General features: G+C 36.5%; 1 protein-coding gene across 4 annotated transcripts; it reads left to right on the top strand.

The window, feature by feature from the left end:
• Positions 1 to 2,919: 2,919 nt before the first annotated feature.
• On the top strand, positions 2,920 to 22,554 carry LOC136216957 (mediator of RNA polymerase II transcription subunit 12). Of its 4 annotated transcripts, XM_066003505.1 has the most exons (14): positions 2,920 to 3,120; positions 4,411 to 4,629; positions 5,220 to 5,279; positions 5,484 to 5,589; positions 12,188 to 12,256; positions 12,380 to 12,433; positions 12,626 to 12,733; positions 13,943 to 14,092; positions 14,180 to 14,278; positions 14,375 to 14,527; positions 14,648 to 17,073; positions 17,902 to 20,484; positions 21,027 to 21,348; positions 21,687 to 22,554. In XM_066003505.1, exons 2-14 carry the CDS (start codon positions 4,505 to 4,507, stop codon positions 22,137 to 22,139), a joined length of 6,708 nt encoding a protein of 2,235 aa, XP_065859577.1. In that variant the 5' UTR covers positions 2,920 to 3,120; positions 4,411 to 4,504; the 3' UTR covers positions 22,140 to 22,554. The 4 variants fall into 4 exon arrangements, with proteins under 4 accessions (XP_065859577.1, XP_065859576.1, XP_065859575.1 ...); XM_066003504.1 differs by having other exon boundaries at positions 4,438 to 4,629; positions 14,180 to 14,527; XM_066003503.1 differs by having other exon boundaries at positions 4,417 to 4,629; positions 14,180 to 14,527.
• Positions 22,555 to 23,002: the final 448 nt, after the last annotated feature.

Genomic DNA, 23,002 nt, shown 5'->3' with positions numbered 1-23,002 from the left:
ATAATAATATTTTCTTAATTAATATTTTTCAATAATTTGTCCTATGATCATATTTTATTTTCATCTGTTAAAAACTCTTGAAATACTAACAATTTTGTACGAACCATAATATAATAGTTAAAAATTATATAAGCCAATGTTGCAAAAGCAATTATCTCATATCCATAATTAATGTACATTTTTAGGATTTTGAGCATCAAAAATTATTTTTATTTACCTTGATTTTGAATTCGTATCTAGCATAATCCACATTCTTCAAGAATAAACATCTTATCAAGCGTATTAGACGCTTACAATCTCATTGTCTAGAAAATTGGAAAAAAAATAACTTGATAATAATAATAATAATAATAATAATAATAATATAACATAATTTATATTGAAATAAACTTCATTGTAAGTATAATATTCCAATATCTCTTTAATATTTTATTTAATATGTTTCAAACTTCAATGAACAACTATCGTGTAAAACTTTATATCTATTTGTACCAAAATGCATAAAAATAAAAAATACAATCCATATCAATTAGCTAAACTCAAACTAAAAAAATGAGTGGATTTGAACATGTTCCGAATTAGAAAAATTAATTTAACTTCAATTAAAACTAAAAATTGAGTTCATAAAAAGCCGAAAATCTAAATTTTAGTTAGAGTTAACAATCAAAATGATAACACCTAGGAACATATACTAAAAAAGAATGCAAATATAAAAAATCTTTATTTTAGTCATTGTGAAAAATAAATAAATAAATAAATAAGAAAACATGGATAAGGTAGCGAGAGGTATGGAATCTGGATAACGACAGAAATAGAATTTCATCTCTAAAAGATGAAACTATAACAACAATTGTTTAATAAAAATAAACAACAGCATAATTGAGAAAGCCAAAAATTGAGTTCATATAAAGCCGAAAATCTAAATTTTAGTTAAGAGTTAGCAATCGAAACGATAACACCTAGCAACATATATTAAAAAAGAATACAAATTTACAAAATCTTTATTTTAGTCATTTTGAAAAAAAAAGACAAATAAAAAAGAAAACATGGATAAGATAGCGAGAAGTATGGAACCTGGGTAACGATAGAAATAGAATTTCATCTCTGAAAAATGAAACTATAACAACAATTGTTTAATAAAAAGAAAACAACAACACAATTGAGAATAAAAATAACTACAACATATGAAAAAAAAATCGAATAATTACCTTGAGAAACATAAGAATTTCTTATAATTTTTTGACACTTTTGTGTTTTCCGGTTTTAGTTGTTCATGCATCTTCTATTTCTGTCGGTTTTCTTCAATTGAAGCTATCAGTTTGGAAAAAAAAAGACAAATAAAAAAGAAAACATGGACAAGATAGCGAGAGGTATAGAACCTGGGTAACAACAGAAATGAATCTGAAAGATGAAACTATAACAACTATTGTTTAATAAAAATAAAACAACAACATATGAAAAAAATCGAATATTTACCTTCAGAAATATAATACTATCTATCGTGACCAATGAATATAATGGTGGAATACTATCTATCATGCTTTATATAGAAGTTTATTTGTGACTTTTGGATTTCATTTGCTTTGTGTTTTTTCATCTTCCCGTAACTCTTGCTTTCTTTTATTATTTTAATTAATAGGCTAGTAATTATTTAATATATTATAAATATAAATTTGTTATTTTTAATTAATTAAATATTTTTAATCTGATTTTTTACTACGTTGACAACTCATCAAAAAGACCTCTAAAACACTTCTTCTCATTTCTCTCTGCTTCTGTAATTATATATAGTATATATATAAAAAATTGCTTCACACTCTACATAAATCCAAAAAAAAATGTAAATTTTAAAGCTTATCAATGTATCCACTTTTCATTTTACTTAATTTTCACTTTCAACAATAATACTCACCGTGTCAACTAATTATTCTACAAAGACAAATCCTTTTTCAAAAAATTCTACAAAGACAAAAAAGTTTAATCCGATTTGCAGCGATCCTTACTTTTTTATTTTTTTTACGGAAGTATATAGTGAAAATCCAACTTATTTTATAAACTCATTATAAGTTGTTACCATTGATTTGTACAATGCAATCAAATTTTATCATTTTGTGCCCTAAGATGTCATCAATTTTTGCTTGTCAAGAGATAGATCAGTGCACGGGCTCGGGTATCCGTCCAGGCCCGTGTCCATTGGACCGGGCTTGGATAATAAAAATTGTTTATAGGCCTAGGTCCGCTAAAGTCCGTCTATTTTTTGGACGGGCTTGGGATGAATAAAGTTAACACGGGCTGGCCAGTCCGGCTCGTCTATTACTATTAATTAATAAATGTATATATTTATATATGTATTAAATATTTATTTTTAAGTATAATATTTATTTTTTATAATTAATAATTTTATATTTATATTTAGGTGGATTTATATGGGTTGGACTTGAGATTTGATTTTTAAGCCCGAGCCCAGCCCAGCCCGAACCCACCTAAATTAATAGTGGGCTGGACTGGGCTTGGCCGAGCATTTTTACCTAAAAACCCGACAGGCCCGGCCCAGCCCAGCCCATGGACAAACCCTTTTTCAAAAAATTCTACAAAGACAAACAATTTAATCCGGTTTAAAGCGATCCTTACTTTTTTTTTTTTTCCGGAAGTATACAGTGAAAATCCAACTTATTTTATAAACTCATTATAAGTTGTTACCATTGATTTTTACAATGCAATCAAATTTTATCATTTTGTGCCCTAAGATGTCATCAATTTTTGCTTGTCAATAGATAGAGATATAAGTAGGTTAAAAATGGAAGAAAATATTAGAAATTTATGTTATCATTTTAATTAGTAATTAGTTAAAGATTAATTAGATCGGTTCCCCCACCTTTTTCCTCTTTTTAATTCTAACACAGGAAGTAACATTTACAGGAAGCCATCATCATCATCTTCGTCATCATCATAATCAAGGCAAGCTTAAAGAGTCAAAGCCCTCAATGCCCGAGACTCTTCCCCTTTCCACTTTCTCTCTCTAGAACAACAAAGATCCTTCCTTTTTTTTTTCTCTGTCTACGCAGATTTTTATCTGCCTATTTTTTCCCCCTTGTGTACGAATCATAAAATTCGTTCCAGGTATGGCTACGAGCTTGTTCTCCTTGTTATTTTTCATCTATGTGTTTCAATCTTATAATTATTTTTTCCGTTATCGGCTTGGGTTCTTGTCTAATTTTACGAATTTGCCATCAAACCCTAGCTTATTTTCCTGCTTAGAACTCAATTTTGACGTTTGTTTTTTGCTTGTTTATTGTGTTTGAGCTAGATTCGAGCTTGGGCCTAAACCCTAGTTTTAATTTGTGATAAATTCTGGAGCTTTTTTCTTTTGGATTTGGAAAGTTGGGGTGGAAATGTTTATGGAGTTTGATATCAGATGCCCCAGGCTGGTATTGTTTGAATTGGGTGTTAGCGTGATTCAGTATGGATTTTATGCTATCTGCATTTGTTTTTTTCAGTTAGTTATGTGTTTATAAAAGTTTTATTGTCAGTGTTGCAAGTTCTGGAATGGAAATTTAAAATATAAGCTGAAGATCTTAAAGCTCATTTTTTAAGATCATAATAGTGTCTTTAGTGTACCTTCCAATTTGCTAGTAAGCTTTTGTTTTCGAAGTTTGATTGAAATTTGAATTACAACAACTCTAAATTACTGGATACTTTACATTCCAGATTGAAATTTGAACTTTTTATTTGCTGCATTGATAATTGGAACGTCCGCAATACTCTTCCTGGGTTAGATTAACAATTAGTTGCTTTACACTAATCCTTTTTCTATTTTTCCTTCCTTATAGATATACGAAATACAAGTCTTACAAAATAGTATAGGTGTGGAACAAGTTAGAGCATTCTCAGCATGATATTAACAATTTGTTGCATTAAACTTATCACATTTTTTTTAACTGTGAATTAAAAATCTAACAGAATAATATAGGTGCCAAGTTAAAGCGCTTTCAATGACCAAACTCTTGTGCAAGTAGGAATTTTTTTTTTGCTGTTATATGAAATTTATTGGTGTTACATCAAGTTAAAGCGCTTTCAAGGGATGTATGTTTGAGCAGGCTGAAACTTGTTACATCACGCAAGATCACTTTAATTTATACGTGACACACAAGATCGTTTTTCATATTTAAGAATGAGTAATGTAGATTTCCAAGTATTAGTTTTTTTATTCCGAAAGACCTTGAACTTCCATCTCAAAGATGGATAGATCCATGAGAAGTAATGTCAATATATGGAAAAATAAAATGTTCTTGATTTTTAACATATCTTATTGAGTATCGTTGTAGTTGTTTGTGCTACCGTATCCTTTCCACCTCTGCATATTAATAGATCTGTTTTGTTTTGTTCTTTATTTGTTAAATTTGGCTATAGCTTCAGGCGCATATTTCCCAAATGCAGTTTAAGGTTGTATTGCCCTCGTAGTGGTTTGATGCTGGGAGCAGTATGCCGTTGATATTTTGGAGAAATGCAAAGATATCATCCAGCTAACTGCAGTGGTGCAGTTAATAATAACACAATTGGTGGGACATCAGTCAGGGATTCTATCCGGGCTGATTCATCTTCATTGCCAGCTAACTTCTCTATTAGTAGGTAAATTGGATATCCTGTTGCCACTTGTGCTGTAACACGAGACCTTGTTTTGCAGCTTTCCTGTCTGATTCCAATTCAGCTATTAGTTTTCCATATTAGAGCCCTTTAATGACCAAACTGTGCCTTGTTATGTGAAGATATTTTTATGTCTGAGCTGGTTCACTCATTATAAACCAATTTAGTTGAGTATCTTTATGTTGTATTATAATCAGTGTTAATTGAATGCGAATGCATACATGATTTTGCATATTTTATGTAAGTTTGTCAATACTATGGCTGCTTATATATTCTCGTCTTCCATGTTTGGATATCAATATTTAGTGTTCAAAACACCCATGAGCTTGCATTTTTACTTGTCTAACAAAGAAGAAGATAGCAGGCTCTATATCTCTAATACTCATGTAAGGTGTGGAATTGGATGGAGTTCCTATTCTAATTCTCTCTGGTCTGATTTAGAATACCAAGATTCTGTTTTTTTTTTTCTTTTCCCGGAGGCTTGTCATTGTAGTTTCTTTAAAAGGTTATGACACCAACATTCTAGACTGCTATTAGTTGTATATACGCTGATTGAATTTTTCTGTGCGGTGCAGGCGGCCACCTCCATTGGCTCCTTACAAATTAAAGTGTGATAAAGAGCCTTTGAATTCTCGGTAAAAAATTAGCATGAGGATGATTTCTTTATCCTTTTTATTCTTTTGTTAACTTTGATTTTTGCTCTATTAACGATACGAGATAGGAGTCATATCATGAAACACCATTTAATGATATTTTTATATGTTTTCTGTTTCATATATTTGTTGGATATGGTTCTTATAAATGTTATGGACCTTAAAAAAAAAAAAAATTATTTTCAGGCTTGGACCTCCTGATTTTCATCCACAAACTCCAAATTGCCCGGAAGAGACTCTCAGCAGAGAATATGTGCAGTCTGGATACAAGGAAACAGTTGAAGGTCTTGAGGTATCCGTTTTAAAAAATTTGTTGCCATTAAAGTTCCTCAATCATCTTTTGACATTTGTGGATATGGATGTCATGCTGCACTTATGTAGTTGGTTGGTCACCTCTATCTTATTTACCTATGGACTCTGCCATTTATTGAATGGTGCTATTGTTCCTTGCCATAATTAGTTTAGAGTTGAAATTTGCAACTGCTTAAGAGGAAAACTAATAGGAAATAGTACAGTAGCAAAGGAATGAAACAGTAATAACACAAAATATGAGAAAAGAGTATGAGCTTTATTAATGGTGAACCTTTCGAGCAAACAAGAAAGAAAAATGGACAGAGAATACCCCCTAGTCCCCTCAGGAATCAAGCATTCCCTCTCTACCCTAACAAGAGCAGAGCCTATGCCAAAACAGACAAAATTGTCAATTATCTCTCCAACTGCCTTTACTCAGTACCCTGCAATATATACCAGCTCCTAGTGGTGACAACACAGCAAACATTATGGGTTAGGTTTCTTTCGCCTAGTGTAAACCTTCCAAGGCTTTGGCCCAATTTGAGTCTCAAGTATTACATCACCAGGCCCATGTTCATATTCTTTATCATTACCACCTCCTCTTGAAATAATCTTGTCCTCAAGATTGCATTGGGGAAATTCGCTCCTGATGGTGAATTCATCTTCCCAAGAAGCTTCAGCTGCATCTTTTCCCTGCCACTTAATCAACCATTGAGAAGCAGAATCTCCATGCTTCTGGATCACACGAGTAGCAAGGACTCGTTCTGGCATAACTTGAGCTGCTTGGTCTATTGCAAGCTCGCTTGGGAGCTTAATGGAAATCACACGATTGCCAGCAGCCTTCTTGAGCAAAGATGCATGAAAAACCGGGTGGATCTTGGATGTAGCAGGTAACTGGAGACGATAAGCAACAGGACCAAGCTTTGCCAGGATTGGATAGGGGCGGTAGAATCGTGCTGATAACTTTGGGCAGGTTCGTCGGATAACAGAGTGTTGCCTATGGGGTCGAAGCTTGAGAAACACCCAGTCCCCTACCTCAAAAATCACTTCTATGCGTTTCTGTTTGCACCAAAAATAAAGTTTTTTTTTTTTTTTTTATTGCATACACTGATTTACTCTTTTCATGGGATAAACTTTTCTTTTTAGGAAACTTTTTCTTAAAAGAACATTTTAGGAAACTTTTTCTTAAAAGACCTGTTTAGGAAACTTTTCATTTCGGGAAACATTTCATATTTTCCTAGTACATCGTTCACTTAGGATTTCCTAGAGTGAACCTCAGTTTCCCTCAGGGGAAACATCTAAAATAGTGTACCAACTTCCTATATAGTATACCTCAGGGAAAACCAACTTCCTATATAGTGTATGTTAGGGGAAACCATAGTGTACCTCATGGAAAACCATAGTGTACCTCGTGGGAAACCATAGTGTACCTCATGGAAAACCATAGTGTACCTCATAGGAAACCATAGTGTACCTCGTGGGAAACCAACTTCCTATAGTGGACATCTGGGGGGGACTTAAAGTAAACATAAGGGAACCAAGGGCCCGTTAATATTTTAACGTGTTTTTGTGAGCCAATTAAAAAGCAGAAAAATCAGAAAGTGTACATATCAATCCATCGTGGAAGTCAAAGTGGAGGTTACTCAATATGGTGGAGAACGTGGATTAGTGGAAGCAAGCAGGAAGTTACCTCCAACATCTATAAAAAGAAGGAATCACGATGAGAACAACCCAACTCAACAACTCAACAAACCCAAGCAAAACTCTAGCCAATTATCCTTAGACTTCAGCGTCTTTTACAATTCTCAATTGTTCCCTTAGATTTAATTTTCAGATCCAAAGTTCATTCATTTCCCAGTGCATTTTTTTTATTTTATTTGTTGTTCCTTCGAGTCTTAGGAGCGGCCTCTTGCCAAATAAATTGGCAGGGGCAGCCAGTACACCCTTGTGGTGGGACCCCTCCCCGGACCCTCGCTCAGCGGGGACGCGTAGTGCGACCGGGCCGCCCTATTTGTTGTTCAATCATTTCTGTAAGGTCGGTATCGTTTTGATAATCGAATCTTTTAGGAATTTTCGGTCTCTTTATTCCTTACAATCTTTTGTTACATAGAAGTTAGAAAGCGCACTCAATTTCATTTCATAGTTTGATAATACTATAATTATCTAGCACGCCCGCAATTTCCCACGAAAGAGCCAAACAGTTTCTTATCAGCTTATAATTTCATGTGTTGTTGTGACCGCCATAAATGTTGTTTCAATTGTCGTTGGGCCTCATCTCTATCCAACAGCTCCCTGCACACAGCCTCAATTTGAACTTCCCCGGGAATGAATTGTGAGACGTTTGGAGGCTTTCAACCATAGACCCCCTCAAATGGGGTAGTGCCCGTGGAGACATGGAATGTTGAATTATACCAGAATTCTGCCCAAGCTAACCAGTGAGCCCATAATTTTGGATGTCTGCAGCAAAGCACCTGAGGTAAGACTCTAGGCAGCGGTTGATGACCTCAGTCTGACATGGGTTTCAGGATGATAGGCGGAGCTGAGTTGAAGTCGAGTTCCCTGAAGCTTAAATAACTCTTGCCAGAACTTGCTAACAAAAATGGAGTCTCTGTCACTGATGATAGACTTAGGAAAGCCATGTAAACAAATTACCTCCTGGACAAATATTTCGGCGATGCTCTTAGTGGTGTATGGGTGCTTCAAGCCCCGAGTCCCCTCAGGAATCAAGCATTCCCTCTCTACCCTAACAAGAGCAGAGCCTCTGCCAAAATTGTCAATTATCTCTCCAACTGCCTTTACTAAGTACCCTGCAATATATACCAGCTCCTAGTGGTGACAACACAGCAAACATTATGGGTCAGGTTTCTTTCGCCTAGTGTAAACCTTTCAAGGCTTTGGCCCAATTTGAGTCTCAAGTATTACATCACCAGGCCCATGTTCGGATTCTTTATCAAAAACAATGTTGCCGTTTAGTTTATGTGATAGATATTTGTTGAAATTTTTCCTCCTAATTACACTTTGCTGTCATGTTATTTAATACACATGCACAAAAACATGCTTATTTCTTTTCAATAGCAATAGTAATTAGAGTTTATTTATTTATTTTATTTCTAAACATAGATTATCCATAATAATCGAAGCCATTTAAACATACGGCAAATCTAACCTGTGCCTTATGGCACAGGTTTATTGCTTTAAAAATAATAATTAATGCAAATGCGTTTTTCAAGACCTTTTTTTTTTTCTCATAACAGTCACTCTGTTTTCTATTTCTTTCATTTACACCCTCTTCCCCCTCCATCCTAATTTAGGGTAAAATTACTTTTGAGATAATATAATTTTCTGCAAAATTACCAAATGAGTATAGTGCTTATTATTTTTATGTGAAAATATTAATTATGTTTTATTAATGGCAAAAAGCATAATTAAGCCCCTGAACTTTGGCTATTTTGAGGATTAAGCTCCTGATCATTTATTTTTCCACATTGAGCCCTTAATCATTTATTCTATTATGGATTGGACCATTATTTAACTTTTTTGTCGATCTTTTCAATTTCTAAACTTGACGGAAAATTTAAATAAGAGTCAAATCCATAACAAGATCAATAATCAAGGGCTCAATATGGAAAAATAATTGATTAGGGACTTGATCCTTAAAACAAGTAAAATTCAGGGACTTAATTATACTTTATGCCTTTATTAATAGTATATGATTATCTAGAAAAACTAAATATTAAGAGGTATTAATTATACCTTAACCTATGCCTTATGGCATAGGTTAGCCGCATAGTTTAAAAAGGCGATCGCCTTGGTCGCCTCGGGCGAGAGGCGAGGCGATCACCTCACCGCCTTCCAAAATGGAAGTCGGTTGACCTGCAAGAGGCGATCGCCTCACCCTCTCAGGCGAGAGGCGGTCTGAGGCGAGAGGCGATCGCCTCTTGCAGGTGAGGCGATAAGTCAGCATTTTTTTTAAAAAAAAAGCTCTAAATTGTCAGTTTATGAGTATGTAGTTCTTCAGTAGCTCAATCTAAGCAGTAATAATTGATACATTTTGGTTTCCATCCAAGAAAAATTTAGTTGCAAAGGGTGAAATTGTTGTTAATTGACTTCTTTATGGAGACGTGGTCTGTGCAATGGCATTCCCGTTGGTTGGTTTCTTCTTCTCATGTTTTCTTTTCCCTTGTTTCTAATTGCTTCTGGCAATGTTTGATTTTGTTTTTACCGGTTACCTTTTACCGTCCTTTTCATTTCCTTGGTTCATACTAGGATCCTTTCTTATACTTCTTGTTAGAGTCTTTTTCTTTTTGTTTTACCTTGATTTGTGAGATTTTTGTTGGTAAATTCAAGTTGGTTCTTCTAGGGTTTTTGTCTCTTTAATTTCTCATATTTATTGCTGATGTAGGAAAGGAAGTTCTCCCTGCATATTCTAATATATGCTTAAAATATCTAAAGAAAGATTTGGATTTTTTCCACTCCCAATTGTGCCTTTTACCTAAAATGGTGGCGGTGTTGATTGGTAGTAACCTTCTAAGTCAAATTATAATAGTTTTAAATCTGTCATTGTGTTATGTTCAACCCTTATCAAGCTATCATGTTTTTATAAAACAAATAGAAACTTGCATAGTTTAAAAAGCCAATCCTCCTCGAGTTGTTAGAGATGAGGTACATGATGAGGATAATGATGAGTATCAAGTTGAAGATGAAGAAGAAGAAGAATATAAGGATGATGAAGTGAAAGATCTTGATGGGGATATAGATCTTGATGAGGAGTTGGATTTGGGGGATGAAGATGCTTGATATTTTGCTATTTTGATTTAAGAATTAGCACTTTATTATTAGACTTTAAGTTATTTTGATTTACAAGTTTAGAAATTAAACTATCCTTAAGTACTACTAGTTTTTTTTGAGTTAATTTTATTTTATTTGATTTTCTAATTTTTTATCGCCTCACGTGCGAAAGGCCATCGCCTCGCCTCTCGCCTCGCCTCAAGGCGATATTTTGCCCCTGTCGCCTTGACTCGCCTTTCGCCTTTTAAAACTATGGTTAGCCGGACCGTTAAACATAATAAAGTTGCATTGCTAGTGAAATAGTTTTATCCTGGGGCTTTTGTATTTGTACCAATAAAAAGTATTCCAAAAATTCATTTACCAACTTTTTCATTTTTCATAAGGCTCCCATAATATATTGTAATTAAATATAATAACAGACAAATGCTTGCATGCACGCATCTTATGAAAATATTTCATTATTAATTAAATTCAACTCTAACAATAAGATTCACATGCATGATACTATGCATAAAGTTTGATTCGTAAAATTTTGAATAACCAAACAAGGTGTTACAACATGTTGATACACTTATTAATGTTCAATATCTAATTAATTTATAGAAATCCGTATATTAATTATTACGAAGAGTTTACTGAATAAAACATTTATTGGAGTGTAAATTAGTGTTTTCTGAATTTAAAGTAAATGAGAATATGATTCATATAATATATCATATTTTAGAAATTGTCATAACTCATGAGCAATAAAATACTCACAAGTGATGAAACTTATGCCTATTTATAGTCTATGAAGCACCTTAAGTGTACGCATACGGGCCCGGGTACCCGTACAGGTGCGGTAAACGGCATTTTTAAAAAATATGAGATACGGGTGCGGCGGGGATACGCCGAATTATATATATATATATAAAACCAGAAATCACATTCATCATAGAACCATAAATAACATTCATAAACTAACAAGTCATTAATTCATCAAAAAGAAACATTTAATACTTCATACTATTTCTAAAGACTATAATTCAACCTCTTAGAAGTATCGGTGCTTCATATTATAGCCTATTGTTAATTATAAAGACAACTTAAAATTATTCTAGATTTTATTTAGTAAAATTATTAATTTAGTGGAAGTGCAGAGAAGCACTCAAAAATCTCATAGCAGATAGAACTTTAAAAATATTTTTGTAATATAAAATTCTGAGATATATATATATATAAAACCAGAAATCACATTCATCATAGAACCATAAATAACATTCATAAACTAACAAGTCATTAATTCATCAAAAAGAAACATTTAATACTTCACACTATTTCTAAAGACTATAATTCAACCTCTTAGAAGTATCGGTGCTTCATATTATAGACTATTGTTAATTATAAAGACAACTTAAAATTATTCTAGATTTTTTTTAGTAAAATTATTAATTTAGTGGAAGTGCAGAGAAGCACTCAAAAATCTCATAGCAGATAGAACTTTAAAAATATTTTTGTAATATAAAATTCTGAGAGGTCCTTATATTGTTTCTATGTTATATTAATCATTTTTGTCTTGAGGATTGTTTTTCAAGTGTGTGTGCATTTTATATATTAACCTCAAACTTGCAAGATACACTTTCATTTTGCCAAACTCTCTTGTACATTTTGCCAAACTCTCTTGTATTTATTTCTTAAATAATGCATATTTTGAGAATTCAGTGATTGCAATGAAGTCCTTGTTATAACAGTACTGTTATTTTCTTCAAACACGTTAGTCTTTGCCATCAATTTATCATTTTCTTATGCTGGTTGTCTTGCTGAGTTGTCAGGAACCTAGAGAGATCTCGTTGACTCAGGTTCAAGCCTTTTCGAAACCTATTACCGTAAAGTGCAGAGAGGTAAATATTCTTTATTTTAAAGCTGCATTTGTATCCTTATTTGTAGATGTCAAGTAAAGAAAGAAAAATCATCTCTAAAGGATTGGCACCTAATGGTAGTTGGTCTTTTGTTTCTTTTTGCAGGCGCTCAGAAAATACCTGAGGGCCATAAATGAGTCTCGTGCTCAAAAGCGCAAGGTAATGGATCTACACTAGAAGTTATAGACAATTTTCATGCAATTTTTTCCAGTTCTCCCATGCTAGTCTTATTCTGCACATTCATTATAATCCCATATATTTTCTGAGTTCTTTTTCTTTTTTCCGTTCATTCTTTTAGCTTTTGAAATCTGATTAATGAATCTGACCTTACACCATTCTTCTCAATGACAGGCTGGTCAAGTCTATGGTGTTCCTCTTTCTGGATCATTATTAACTAAACCTGGCGTCTACCCAGAGCAAAGGCCTTGTGGTGAAGACTTCAAGAAGAAATGGATTGAGGTGTATATCCTTTCACATGGCATTAAATGGGCAATTTGTGTTTCCATTATGGCATTAAATGGGCAATTTGTGTTTCCATTATGAATTTCACAATAACATTCTTCTTTTGTTTTTTCCCCCTTGAGATGATAATCAAGTCATGATAAATTGATAGTATCTTTACCTACTTGTATGTATGTCTTGATCTGTGGGTGTATGTGTCTGTTCTAGGATTAAGAATGCTGGATTGAGTCTGAGTAAGATCGGATTTGATAACTAATTGGAGAGGGCACAAGTGAATCTCTACAGTCTGTATTGCTAAGGGGACTTATTTGGTTCAAGCCTACATATTGTTACTTATGTTCATTTATGTCAGATCATGGCAAGTGTTAGAGATTTGATTCCGTCTGAAGTTCAAAAATTAGATATCTAGAAGTTGTTACGCTTTCAATTGTTAAGTCTATTCAAATTACTTTGGATAATATCCAGCCAACTATCTGGTTGGATTATGAATAGCAACAAATAGTTTGGTGTAGTTCTTTACAGGGACTATATGTTCTTTTGTCTTCCTATCTGCTTATGGTTAAGCAGTGATAAAGAACTTGTTCATGGGAGATGCAAGTGTTTCGCTCTTTTCTCCTCTGCTTTCATTTTGGAATATGTCCTCCAGTATGGCTTGAAATTTTAGTAGCGCAAACCAATAATATACACATTTTCTATGCATGACAATTTCTTAGTATTTTTGCAGTTCCTGTTTCATGTTCAATTATAATGATTAGAATCATGAAAAGTATTTCTGCAGTGTCCTGTTTTGTGTTCAATATATTGATTACAAACACGAAGCTTCAGCGAAAAAGCCTAGGATGGAGTAACAAGAAATCTAGTATAGGCTGGACACCTAATTGCTGTGTAGTTAGACAGGAATTCAACTGATTTCACGGAGTTGTTTTCATGTTGAGAATGTTCTGGAAGAGATATCATGAATGGATTTGTGGAGTCTTGGGGGTGGACTGTTGAGAATTGAGAAAAACTTGGAGAGCAACTTATCGGGAAAAATGTCAAACGGATCACCATGGGGGACACCACTCTATTATATGGCTGTTTAAATTTAAGCTGATAAAAAGTGTATTGCAAGAGATATCATAAATGAACAATCAACAAAGTGCTGCTTCCTCATTCTTTTGCCTTTTGTCTCTTAATTTGTTTTGCCTTTTGTCGTCTTGTGTACAGGGTTTATCACAACCACATAAGAGACTGCGATCTTTAGTTGATCATGTGCCTCATGGGTACAGGAAGAAATCCCTTTTTGAAGTTCTGATCAGGAATAATGTTCCGCTGCTAAGAGCAACTTGGTTTATCAAAGTAACCTATCTTAATCAGGTAGAGCTGCTTAAATAACCTTACCGACTTGTGTATCTTAAGTTATAGTTGACTATTTTAGTAGCAGATTATGGTTCTTCTTTGCAGGTTCGTCCTAGTTCTGGTAGTATTTCTGCGGGTACAGCAGATAAAACTCAGATATTACGTACAGAGCTTTGGACAAAAGATGTTGTTGACTACTTGCAAGTACTCCTTGATGAATTTTTATCCAGAAATAGTTCTCATTGTATTCCACACAACAGAGATAGGTCAGCTAAAATGCTTTATGTTGCATCAGCACAGGGCAGGAGTGATTCAGCACCACTGTTCATAGATGGTGAGGAGCCTTCCCTTCACTTCAAGTGGTGGTATGTGGTACGGCTATTACATTGGCACCATTCTGAAGGACTCCTGCTTCCTTCTGTCATTATTGATTGGGTCCTTGCTCAATTACAGGTACTGTATTTATGCTAACTCCTTCTCTACCTTTTTCTTTGAGGTACGGGATAGATTTGCAGAATTGAATGGCAATGCCTAATTGGAGTTCTTTTCTGAATTTTTTGTTTTCTCTCTTAGGAAAAGGACTTGCTGGAGATTCTACAGTTGCTATTGCCTATAATATATGGTGTACTGGATACTGCTGTTCTATCTCAAACATATGTTCGCTCCCTTGTGGGAATAGCTGTTCGCTATATTCGCGAACCTTCTCCAGGTGGATCAGATCTGGTAGATAATTCTCGAAGGGCCTATACAACTGCTGCTCTAAGTGAAATGCTTCGGTATTTGATATTAGCTGTACCAGATACATTTGTTGCACTGGATTGCTTTCCTTTACCTTCAAGCGTGGTGTCTTATGCAGTAAACGATGGGGCTTTTGTGTCAAAGGCATCTGATGAGAGTAGAAAGATAAAAGATAGTTTAGCTGGAGTTGCTAGTGTGTTCAGAAGTAAAGGGCTTGATGCTCAATATCAATCTTTTTCGTTTGATCAGGTTGTTTCATCAATTCAGAAGCGGGCTGATAACATTGCAAAGGCTGCATGCCCTGGTTATCTGGTTCACAGTGTGGCAAAAGCTGTACAGGCATTGGATAAAGCTCTTTTGCAAGGAGACATTAGAGAGGCTTATAGTTTTCTTTTCGAAAATTTCTGTGATGGAGCTGTTGATGAAGGTTGGATTGAGGAAGTCAGTCCTAGTCTAAGATCGTCATTAAAGTGGATAGGGACTGTGAACTTGTCATATGTTTGTTCTGTATTTTTCCTTTGTGAGTGGGCAACATGTGATTATCGGGATTTTCGAACTGCTGCACCTCATGATCTGAAGTTCACTGGCAGAAAAGATCTTTCTCAGGTTTATATTGCAACTCGGCTTCTAAAGCTAAAGTTAAGAGATTTGCAAAGTAAACCTAGACGGAGGAGCGAGAGATTCCTTAGAGTTAATAGTCTTGCCAAAGGTCTTAGTCACCATAATTATGCTGGCAGGGGCCATGTTGGAAACAGTTACGATATTCAAGATAACTCAAGAAATGTGAGTGCAAAAACTACAAGTTCATCAGATGTATTTGAGAGCCCCGGCCCTTTACATGACATCATAGTATGTTGGATTGATCAACATGAAGTTCAAAAAGGAGAAGGTTTGAAACGTCTTCAGCTTTTTATAGGGGAACTAATTCGGTCTGGGATTTTCTACCCTCAATCATATGTAAGACAGCTGATAATTAGTGGAATTATGGATACAAATGCTCCTGCTGGTGACCTGGACAGGCGGAAGAGACATTATCAGATTCTAAAACAACTTCCTGGAATCTTCCTTCAAGATATCCTGGAAGAGGCAAAGATTGCAGAAGATTCAGAACTTATGGAGGCCATGCATATATACTCTAATGAGCGACGCCTTCTGCTACGTGGGGTCCTTTGTGAACATTACCAATATTCAGTGAAATCAAATATTTCAATGAAGAAGCGAAAGCATAATGTAACCTCTGTCAAGGATAGTGCTTCCCCAGTTTCCTTTGATCAGTTAAAAGCAATCCAGTCTGGGTCAGGATTCAGTCATTTGACTTCCAAAAAAGTTAAAACTAATGCTGATATAGAGGAACTGAAGGCTTCCATCTCTTTGCTATTGCAGATTCCTAACTTATCTGCTTCCTCAGACACAGGACTGGATGAATCTCAAGGGAGTGTTAAGAGGGCTGCTGAATCTATATCTAACAATGTGGATTTAGTCGAAGTTACGCCTGGATGCGAGGATTGCAAAAGAGCAAAAAGACAAAAGGTTAGTGATGAAAGGAGCTCTTCCCTTCAAGGTCAATCGCCAATATCAGATGACGAGGACACCTGGTGGATGCGGAAGGGGTCCAAACCTTCACTAGATTCACCCAAAGTTGAATTACCACTGAAGCCATCCAAACAGGTCTCTAAGGGTAGGCAAAAGGTTGTGCGTAAAACTCAAAGTCTGGCCCATTTAGCAACTGCTAGGATTGAGGGTAGCCAGGGAGCTTCTACAAGTCATGTGTGCGACAACAAGGTTAACTGCCCTCACCATAGAACTGGAACGGAAGGAGAAACTCTCAAGTCACCTGATGGGATCAGAACATTGCGTGGTGGAGACATTGTTGTAATTGCAAAATCGTTAAAACAACTGCGTTTTCTAGAGAAGAGATCTATTATTGTTTGGTTGGTAGCTGCTGTTAAGCAGCTTGTTGGGGATGCTGAAAAGAGGGCTGCTAAGGTCAGCCAGATTAATAGGCCTTTTGTTCCTGCCGATGACAGAAGCTCCATACGATGGAAGCTTGGTGAGGATGAGCTTTCTGCTATATTGTATATGATGGATGTTTGTAATGATACTGTTTCTGCATCAAAGTTACTTCTTTGGTTATTGCCAAAGGTTGTCAGCAGTCCCAATTCCACAATTCTTACTGGAAGGAACATGATGATGTTACAGAGGAATGCGGAAAGCCATTTTTGCGAAGTTGGAGAGGCATTTTTGTTGTCATGCCTCCGTAGGTGAGTTTCTCAGATTGTCTGATTGTGAAGTTTATACCATTTGCCTTTGCTGGAATAATCATTTTTTTGTTCATAAGTTTGTGCTAGACATATTTTGATTATTGACTCATTACAGCAGAGATGTTTATAATTTGTTAAATATGGTATTGTTGGATTTCTCCTGTGCTTACAGAAGACTGTATATGCTGCATAGTGCTGATAAAAAAAACAAATTTCACGAGAACTGTTTGTTGCATGAGTTTGCTTATGTGAATGATGCTAACCAATGAAGGGTTGGAGCTTGTTTACTAAACACTAGTGTTCTGGTTTTTGGATCTCTTTTATTTAGGAAAAAGGAAAAACTTCCCCGTGTTCACTGCTTGTTTGTTATCATGCAGGAGAGTTTTTAATTTGTTGTTATTATGACACTAATTTAACATGTTCTGTAGTGGATTTATTGCTTCACAATTTCTTTACTTTTGGTTATGATGTTGCTATCTTGATTATATAATTTGAAAATATGTTATTAAAAAAATCTTGCCAGGATGTTTTGTTTACTTGACTCCATTTTTATCCCGAGGGAGATTGTATTTACTTGGCTACTGGTAAAATTTAGTTTATATGTGGGACTTGTTAACACTACTAGTAAAATTGTGTTTAGAATTTTGTTGCACTCTATCACATACTTGTTGATCAGCCTGTATTCTCTAGCAAGCTGTCCTTACGAATGCTATTCTTTTCTTTCAACTGTTCTCCTGTTTTTTGGCTTGCCTGTTGGAATCTTTAGGAACTTGATGAAGAAATTAATTCTGCTCATTTGAATGATTTTTTTTTTCCATTTCATTTTAGGTATGAAAACGTGCTTGTTGCAACAGACCTTATTCCTGATATCTTGGACGTTGCATTGCAACGTGTTGCAGTGTTACTCGCCTCGAATGGAAGACTTTCAGGTTCTGCAGCCTTAACTTATTCCCGGTATTTGTTGAAGAAATATGGCAATGTGCCAAGTGTCTCTGAATGGGAGAAGAATTTTCGTGCAAAATGTGACAAGAGACTCATCTCGGAACTTGAACCTGGTCGCTCACATGATGGGGAGTTTGGTTTTCCACTTGGAGTTCCTGCTGGTATTGAAGACCTTGATGACTTTTTCCGTCAAAAGATAAGCGGTAATCGGATGACCAGAGCAGGCATGAGCATGAAAGAGCTGGTGCAAAGGCACATTGAGGATGCTTTTCATTATTTCTTTGGAAAAGAGAGAAAGCTCTTTGGAACAGGTACACTGAAAGGACCTGGGCTTGAAAAATCTGATGATGGCCACCAGATAGCTCAACAAATAATTATTGGATTAATGGAATGCATTCGACAGACAGGTGGTGCTGCTCAAGAAGGTGATCCTTCCTTGGTGTCTTCTGCGGTTTCTGCTATAGTAAATAATGTTGGACCAACTATGGCAAAAATGCCTGATTTTACAGTGTCCACAAATCATTCAAATGCTACATCTGCTATGGCTTCATTAAGCGTTGCCAGGAGGATTTTGCGCATCCATATAAGCTGTTTGTGTCTGCTTAAGGAAGCTTTTGGAGAGCGTCAGAGTCGAGTTTTTGAGATTGCTCTTGCAACAGAGGCCTCTTCTGCCCTTGCTACAGCTTTTGCTCATGGAAAGGCCTCCCGAAGTCAATTTCAATTGTCTCCTGACGATTCCAGTGGGAATATTTCCAATGAAATCTTGAACAATTCTGTGAGAGCTGGAAGGGGAACAAAAAGTGCTGCAGCCATCTCTGCTCTTGTCATTGGGGCTGTGATTCATGGTGTTACAAGCTTAGAGAGAATGGTCACTGTCTTCAGATTAAAGGAAGGGTTGGATGTTATTCAATTTATTAGGAGCACAAGATCCAATTCAAATGGCAACACCCGTTCAATTTTGGGTCATAAGGCGGATAACTCAATTGAGGTTTATGTGCATTGGTTCAGGCTGCTTGTTGGGAACTGTAGAACTGTATCAGATGGTTTAGTTGTGGAACTCTTAGGGGAACCATCTGTAGTTGCTTTGTCCAGGATGCAGCGGATGCTTCCCCTTACTTTGGTCTTTCCACCTGCCTATTCTATATTTGCTTTTGTTATATGGAGACAAATTATTCTTAGCAAAGACTTGGCCAACCGTGAAGACATCAATCAATTGTATCAATCTTTGACAATGGCCATTAATGATGCCATAAAGCACTTGCCTTTTCGGGATGTGTGTTTGCGAGACAGTCAAGGCTTTTATGATCTTGTAGTTGCAGATGTCTGTGATGCAGAGTTTGCTTCCATGTTAAATGGTTTGGACGTGCACACTAAATCAGCTGCATTTATTCCTCTTCGAGGCAGGCTTTTTTTAAACGCTATCATTGATTGTAAAATGCCACTGTCTGTATCAACACAAGATGACAACAATAGAATTTCTGGACTTGGTGGAAACAAAATTCAACACGGAGAGAACGAAACAAAGCTTCTTGATAGGCTTGTCAATGGATTGGATACTCTGCAGCCAGCGAAATTCCATTGGCAGTGGGTTGAACTTCGATTGCTTTTGAATGAACAAGTCCTTGTTGAAAAGCTTGAAACCCATGATATGTCCCTAGTGGATGCTATCCGCTCTTCCTCCCCAGGTCCTGAAAAATCTGCAGCTTCTGAAAATGAGAATAATTTTATTGTGATCATCCTAACGAGGTTGTTAGTCAGACCTGATGCTGCCCCCCTTTTCTCAGAGCTAGTTCATCTTTTTGGGAGGTTGCTAGAAGATTCAATGTTATTGCAGGCTAAATGGTTTTTGGGAGGTAATGATGTCCTTTTTGGACGGAAAACCATTAGGCAACGTCTTACTAGTATTGCAGATAGTAAAAATCTTTCCATGAAGGTTCAGTTTTCAAAGCCTTGGGGCTGGTGTAGGTCAGGTTCTGAGCCTGTGTCAAATAAAGGGGACAAGAAGAAGGTTGAGATCACCTCCCTTGAAGAAGGTGAAGTTGCTGAAGATGGTGCAGACGCTAAACGGATTGGAAAAGGGTCTAACCAAATGTTGGAGTCGGTGAATCAGCAATACATGACTGAAAGGGCTCTCGTTGAACTAGTTCTTCCCTGTATAGACCAAGGTTCCGATGAGTCTCGGAATACATTTGCAAGTGATTTGATCAAGCAGTTGAATAATATTGAGCAACAGATAAATGCAGCTGCTCGTGGTGCAAGCAAGCAGGCGGGATCTGCTTCTTCCGGATTGGAAGGTCCTGCAATTAAGGGTAACAGTCGAAAAGTTACAAGAGGTAGCAGTCCGGGAATGAGCAGACGAGCAACTGTAGCAGCAGATTCTGCTCTGCCATCGCCTGCTGCCTTACGTGCTTCAATGTCACTACGGTTGCAATTATTGCTGAGAATGCTCCCCATTATTTGCACTGATGGGTAATTATGCAAATACTTGATTAGACTTCGTTTTTACTATTGTAATTATTCCTGTAGTAAAGGGTGTTAAGAAGAAAAAGGTGCATATCCATCCATGTTAGTTAGGAGGCATATTCTTATTCCTGTAGTATGGGTCTAGCCTCCTTGACTCTCTCTCTCTCTCCTCTCTCACACACACACATTTACGAAAGCAGACATTGTTTTAAAATAAATTTTCACCATGTGAGACGTAGAGCGCTTGATGCGCCGGTTAGGAGAACCGAAGAGTGGCAAAGGGATGTAGTGGTGAGGGGTAGGGGAAGACCTAAGCAAACTTGGAGGAGGGTGAACGAGAGTGATATGAGTTTACTGAGAATTGAGGAAAATATGGTAGTGGATAGGACGGAGTGGAGGGAGCGAATTTGTGTCGCTGACACGACTTGATTTCACGGTTTTATATGATGGTTCATGTTAGCCGACCCCGAATCATTTCGGGACTAAGGCTTTGTTGTTGTTGTTGTTGTACACACTTGTCTTATGTTTTTATGTGCTTCACTTGTCAGGGAGCCATCTGGTCGGAACATGAGGCATATGCTTGCATCTGTTATAATCCGTCTCCTAGGCAACCGTGTTGTGCACGAGGATGCAGATTTATCCCTATCTCCAGTGCAGAGCTCTCAATCCAAGATCGAAGTAGAGTCAGCAGTGGAGTCTGCTTCTGCAGACTCGTCTGGGGAATGTTTGTTTGATCGGCTATTATTGGTTCTTCATGGATTATTAAGTAATGGACAGCCAAGTTGGTTGAAGCCAAGGCCTGTCTCCAAGTTAAATGAATTTTCTAAGGAGTCTGCTGGAGTTGATCGTGAGGTGGTTGAGAGCTTACAGGTTTGTTCTGACTGTTCTAATTGAGTAGACTTCTAATGATTTTAGCAAACAAACACTTGCCCTTTCAATAATGTCGGATATGGATGGTCCGTCAAGTTACTGAACCAGTCTAAAATGGATATGAAATGCTTTATTTGTTTATTTGCATTCCTCTTTTCTTTTCTTTTCATATTTCTTTACCAATTCCGTTTTATTAGCAGCAATACTGATTGGGAATAAATCTGGTTTTTTCATCGGGAAATTTGTTTTCAATGGTTTATATGAATAATTCTTGTTGATTGTGTTATATATGCAATACATGTGCTCCTATTTGACAAATTGATCTTTTACGAGTGCAGAATGAGCTAGATCGCATGCAGCTACCTGGCTCAATACGGTGGCGCATCCAAGCTGCAATGCCAATTCTTCTTCCTTCTGTACGGTTGTCTCTCTCTTGCCAGATACCTTCTGTTCCTGTCGCTGCTGTTGCTTCACTTCAGCATAGTGTAACAACTTCTGGGTCGTATACTGGAAACCCACCACAGAAAAATCCTGTTCCTTTGGGACGAACTATGAATATTCCAGTGAAGTCCAAGCCGTTGCCAATGGCAATGCAACAGGATAATGATACAGAAATTGACCCGTGGACACTCCTAGAAGATAGTACAGGATCAGGTCCATCATCGAGTAACACATCCGCGATCAGTAGTGGTGATCACACTAATCTCCGAGCCTCCTTCTGGCTTAAAGGGGCTGTAAGGGTCAGACGGACAGACCTGACATATATTGGCACTATCGACGACGATAGCTGATTTGAAATTAGCTTCCATTCTTGATTTTATCTGGAGTGAGCTATCCCCTCAGCAGGCAATCTATTGTTTTTGTAAATCACCTGTGATTGGCGTCAAGGTTTCACCTTGTTCTCGCCAATCCCTGCCTTCGATGGCAGGCGGAGCTGTTGGGAGGGACATTCTTGGGGGGCGGCAAGTAGTGCATGCAAAGTTTGTGAAATGAAGATGATCGATCGTACACAGACTGTCCTGCCAGGTCTCGGATCTGCTTGACTACCTAACTTTTTGATCACCGCCCATGTGGACTGTGTACACCAGGTGCAGTTCGGAGACTTTGTTGTATATAGAGATAATTCTTGTACTTCACTGATTCATCAGGGTAAATTATCTCAACAACGTTTTTTTAGCTATTCATGTCCATCGATTTATTGTTGCATTTTCTCCAATTTCCACGTAATCCTCATTGTGCTGCATGAATGTCTCAATTCTGATTGTTGTTGGCATATGTAGTTTGTTTGCCTATTATCTTCCGCATTAGGCTTTGTAATTCATGGTATTATCAGTCATGTTAAGCCCTTGAATCGACCGTATTAGGCTAAGTCAAAGATGGTATTAGGCTAAGTCGAAGATGGTCGATTTTGATTGATAAAGGATTATTGATTTTGGTAGTGATGTTGCTGATAATAGAGCCAATTATTGATCTACTCTCAACTTATTTCTTACCTGTAGTGTAGTAATGTAATGATGTGTTTTCACGGTTTCGTACAAGGGTTCATGTTAGCCAACTCCGCCGACCCCGAATCATTTTGGGACTAAGGCTTTGTGGTTGTTTTTGTAGTGTAGTAATGTAATGATGTGTTTTCCGCTGTTTATGTAGTTGAGGT

This window comes from Euphorbia lathyris, chromosome 2 (genome assembly GCF_963576675.1).
Source record: "Euphorbia lathyris chromosome 2, ddEupLath1.1, whole genome shotgun sequence".
NCBI lineage: Eukaryota > Viridiplantae > Streptophyta > Magnoliopsida > Malpighiales > Euphorbiaceae > Euphorbia > Euphorbia lathyris.
The sequence above is the reverse complement of the archived record's forward strand: the minus strand, read 5'-3'. Positions and strand labels throughout refer to the sequence as shown.